This window comes from Cynara cardunculus (assembly GCF_001531365.2).
Source record: "Cynara cardunculus var. scolymus isolate 2C chromosome LG 2, CcrdV1, whole genome shotgun sequence".
Classification (NCBI taxonomy): domain Eukaryota; kingdom Viridiplantae; phylum Streptophyta; class Magnoliopsida; order Asterales; family Asteraceae; genus Cynara; species Cynara cardunculus.
Window position 1 is genome coordinate 67,237,145 of NC_037529.1, and position 5,257 is coordinate 67,242,401.

A 5,257-nucleotide genomic window follows, 5' to 3' on the forward strand; every position below is an offset into this window, starting at 1 on the left:
TGCGGGTGTGTCACTCGTCCCACATCGGTTGGGAAGGAGAACGAAGCACTTCTTATAAGGGTGTGGATACCTTCTCTTGCATGACGCGTTTTGGGAGGGATACGAACTGCGGTTCATGCCCATGCCAGGAGAAATCCGTGCGGCTACCGTGACCGGTTATGTGCGGGCTAGTCAAAACGGACAATATCTTGCTACGGGGTTCTGGGGGTGTTACACACATATGATGGTCTTGATGAATTACAGTATCATATCAACAACACTCTAATCACAAGTGATAATATTTGTGATGGGGCTTAGTGGTATAAGGGCGACTTAGCCCGCAACCAAGATCGCGTCGAGAACCGCCCGCGTCTCTGATATAGTATCACATGTGTATCATATGTGATGAAATAATAATATCACATATGATTGTCTATTGTAAAAGGATGTTCTCGTAAAATGAAAGTGTTCTCGTTTGAACCATTCCCTACATATATATATATATATATATAGAGAGAGAGAGAGAGAGAGAGAGAGAGAGAGGATCCAAATGCAACTCATCACATTTGTACAACTAATGCAACCTAATCAATTGAGATATTTATGGAAATGGTGAGAGTTCATTTATTATGCTTTGAATATTTATGGAAGATGACTATAACTTATTAAGTATGATCAATACTTTATATTATAAAACAATCAAAACTTTTATAAAATCCTATATTCATCAAATTAAATGGACGGTTAAGATTGAATTATATTGGTTGTACAAATGTAAAGGATTGCATAATAACTCACCCCCTCTCTCTCTCTCTATATATATACACACATATATATACACACATATACATATATATATATATATACCTATATATATACATATATATATATATACCTATATATATACCTATATATATACATATATATATACCTATATATATATATATATATTATGCTTCCAAAAAGGATATCATTGGATGATTGCATGAAGATCTCCATATAAATTATGCATGAAAATGGTTTCAAAAGGATTTTGCATGATAGTGGAATATGTGTTGTAATCTAAATATCAAGCAAAGGAGATGTTTCAACAAAAGTCAGAATTGAAGGCTTCGGAAAAAAGAATGTAAGGCGAGGTAAACTCGCATGCTAAGCCACGTTAGCTTCTGTTTGTGTGAATTTCCTGGAAACACTCCTCAATGGTCTGTAATTTCGATCTTCTTCGATCGCTCTGTTTCATAAGCATAATAACATCGTGGACTTCTCGGTGAAGTGATTTTTCCTGTTTTGGGTTTTCCATATATATCCGGTGTCGTTTTCTATGTCTTATTTTTCTTCCTAGTCACGTTCATTATTTGTGGTTGTTCATTGTTCGGTTGAGAGTTTCTGGTTTATCGTTTCTGCATACGAACTACGTTTTGAGTTTATTTTTGGGTCTTGGGTAAATTTCGATTGAGTTCTTGGTTTTGGATTGATTCAAGTGTGGTGTGATCGATATTTACAACACTCAATATAGTGGATGCCGTATAGAGCCAAATATTTTCAAAGATGTTAGAAGAAAAAATCAAACGTTTGCAAGTACTAATTTACAGTCATTTTCGTACTGTTTTATTTCGTAGCTTTCTAGAGTGATATAATGTTCGTGAGTTGAAAAAACTAAAAGATAATGCGGATAACCCTTATCATCAACCAACCAAATAAACCTATTTGGCGAAACCAATTTTCTCCTGATGAAAATTTCAGAATCAAATGAAAAATCTAGTGAACAAAACAAAATTAAGCAACAGGAAGAAATCGATCAACTGACAAGAACAGAGAGCGGTTAAGCAATATACCTTCGTCATCAGGTAGAGGTTGAGCGGAAGATCCAAATTCACGAAGACTCATCGATAAAAACAAAACAAAGATGGAGAACTTGAATCCCGCCATAACTAATGTGACTTCTGTTATAAATTTGTTCCAAGTGGCCTAGACTATTTATATTAATAATTATGTTGGTCTCATTTTAGTGACTTATGTTTTATTTAAGTCTTTCATTTATGACTTATTGACATACAGGTCCTCCGACTATCTTGATGGACGATATTGGTTACTGTAACCGACTGTAACAAATGATAAATATGTCGTTTATCTCTTTCATTAATTCTCTTGATGCAAAACAATATGATATTGACATTGTCTCCTTTTATTCTATCATTTTGAATGCACCATTAATTAGAGACTTTAACACAAAAATGCACCATTAATTAGAGACTTTAACACAAAATTCTAACTCCATCATAATTACTTTGCATTACACAGAGTATTGTGAATGGTCATGACTTCATCAAGTAAGACAATACCTAGTAGTACTTTTCGGTTTTTAAATACTTAAACTATGTTTCATAGCCATAAATAGTTTATTTTTTAAATTTATTGAAAAAAAAACCGTGTTTGTAAAGTGTAAAATATAAGCTAGTTTTAATAAGCTCCAAAGGTTTTTTTTTTCCTGTTTTTTTCTTCAAATATGCCCATTTTTTTCAATTAAGTAATTTTTTAATATGTACTTATAAATCATTTTATGATGTCATCTAATTTATCAATTATTTTTTTATTATTATCAAATTTGAGTAATTTATCAATTAACAATTAATTTACTTGTCACTAATTAGTTTTTCAGCTATCAATTACTTTTAAATTAATGATTTGTGTATCTACTAATTTGTCTAACATAACCTTGAGTTTCCTTACTCGTTCGAATTTACGAGTTGATTTTTGGTGTTCGTGAACTTTGTTTTGTATGTGTGGAATATGAGATAAATAACAAAAGGAAGAATATAAAGGTTGAGGAAAATAAGTTGGTCCCTTTATATTATTTTAAAAGCATTCATCTTTTTGAAGAAACCCACATGTTTTCTTTTTAAGGTGGGGTCGGACATGAATACGATTTACAGACATGAAACGTTCATATGTCATATCTTTGTTCACTCAGAAAATCTTCTTGRAACAAAATTGAACCCCTTTGAAATGGTCGTTGCATCTTCGATGGGACATCTCTAAAGTTCTTCGTCGCTCTCGAAGTCAAGTCTTCGCTCTTCAATATATTATCTTGAACAGTTTCAGTATATTATCTATCATGTTTACTTTTTTTAGAAATGGACATATTTTGTTATCATTGAGGTGACGTTTGTTTTCTACGAGGTGCTGAAATATGAAGTTTTATTTCACTTCTGATTTACAAGAGGCGGTGCTGAAGTCTGAAATCTGAATCAATAAAACTATTTGTTTTTGTAACTGATAAATGTCTGAATTTGTTCAAATTATCTATTTTACCCATTAAAAATTATAGTATTGACTTTATAAATAAATTTATAGAATTTTACATAATTATTCATTATCATTTTCATTACTTGAGGGACAAAAAATGTGGTCCCAAATATAATATTATGAAATTATAATTTATATAAAAGATATATTATAAAAGTTTGATTTATATATTTTTGGACTTTGAACAATAATATCAACATTAATTTAGTTTATCTTGATGCAATAATGTTTTAATTAAAATTTATAAATTGAAAACAATATAAAAATATTATTGATGATGTAAATGGTAAATATTAAAACATACATATTTATAAGTTGTATAAATTTTTAACACTAAAAAAATAACTATGAAAAAACAAGAAAGGCCGCTAGAGGTTTAGAGAGTGAGATTTTACCTTAAATGCTTTTAAACCATAGAAAATCATCTTAACTAATAAATGTTCTTGTATTATATTCAAATATAAGTTACTAAGGGGCTGTTTGACATTGTTGAATGGTTTGATGCAGTATTATTAAGTGGTCAGAATGATTAAAATGCTCTTATGATATACAGTAAAATGAAATATGATTGTTTAGAATGAAATTAGGGCGATGAATGGTTCAGGGAGACGCAAGATACAAAATCATTCAGAAGATATTAGAATCATTAAGAGGCATACGTGAAACAAGATTCAACTCTTAACAATTCAGATGCTGTCTTTTAAATGAACTATTAAAAGGTAAATAAACATCCCTAGCACCCTACTAGTTATGCCATTGCGTAGATCAAAACACATCTTAATAATATATTCATTTTGAATCATGGTCTGGAGTTCTAAATCATGATTTGTTTATGTTCCTCTTCCTTTTCGGTTTTTAAATATTTAAACTATGTTTCATAGCCATAAATAGTTTATTTTTTAAATTTATTGAAAAAAGAAAATATTGTTTGTAAACCGTAAATTATAAGCTAGTTTTAATATCTACTAAACCTTCATTAGAGGGAAGATAAGTTGTATTAATGGATGCAAAACCGAAGGGGAGCAACACAAGACATAAAATTCCAAACACGAAACTAAAGCATGCCAACAATAAATATAGTGGGTGAATGATTTGAAAATAAGTGTCAGTCGAAAAATAAATGCAGCAAGAAGATGAAGACTTTGATAATGTTATTTCCTGCATGTGATAAGGATGTTTTTGTGTTTTGGGAAAATGAAGGTATTTTCGTTTAAACCTCCTCTCTCTCTCTCTCTCTCTCTCTCTATATATATATATATATATATATTGAAAGATTAAAATAAGAAGAATAAATGTCTTGGGAAGGTAAGAAGGGAAGTTTAGAGGAAGATTTATATGTGAATCATTGAAAAAACCATTTGAAAATACATGTGAACCCTTATGAATAAATTTTAATGTATGTTTACATATACATCTTTAAAAATATTTTTCGGCTTTTTCTCAATGGGTTCATATGTGAACATTTCATTCTTACCATTTTACGATATTTAGACTTCTTATTTGAATCGGCCACAATGTACATAAACATGAGAAAATTTCAAATGTAAACCATAAATATTTTAAGAGCAACATGTAAGTTAAACATGTACTATGTGTCGGTAGTTGCCAATTTTGATTAGAGACAACATCAATCATCAATGGCAACATCAATCCATCTATCATTTATTTTTATTTATATATTTTTTAATTTAAAATAGAATTATTGTTTACACCTCTTTTAATCTTACGATTAGACTGATTAATGTATTAAGGATGTAAAAAATAAAGGAGGTGATTAATGGCACCCTTATCATTTGCTAATGCCACCCCTAACTAGCTTTTAATCATTTGTTTTTTATGATTTTTTGTGTTTTTTTTTTATTATTAATTTTTATTTTATTATTATTTAAAGAAAATTTTAATTAATATATATTATTTATTTTATTTTTTGTTTTTATTTATTTATTTATATTATATTTTAATTAATATAAAT

The 5,257-nt window shown here is 29.4% G+C and overlaps 1 protein-coding gene and 1 pseudogene across 1 annotated transcript in view; one reads left to right on the forward strand and one right to left on the reverse strand.

Annotated features, from left to right (window-relative positions):
• LOC112504465 (probable LRR receptor-like serine/threonine-protein kinase At1g53430) overlaps positions 1 to 1,908 on the reverse strand; it is a 15,126-nt gene extending 13,218 nt beyond the window's left edge. Inside the window, exon 1 of the mRNA XM_025108407.1 lies at positions 1,815 to 1,908. Coding sequence (XP_024964175.1) covers positions 1,815 to 1,908 — 94 coding nt within the window. The remainder of the gene's footprint in view (positions 1 to 1,814) is intronic.
• Positions 1 to 5,257, forward strand: part of LOC112504472 — a 77,241-nt pseudogene that overhangs the window by 41,057 nt on the left and 30,927 nt on the right.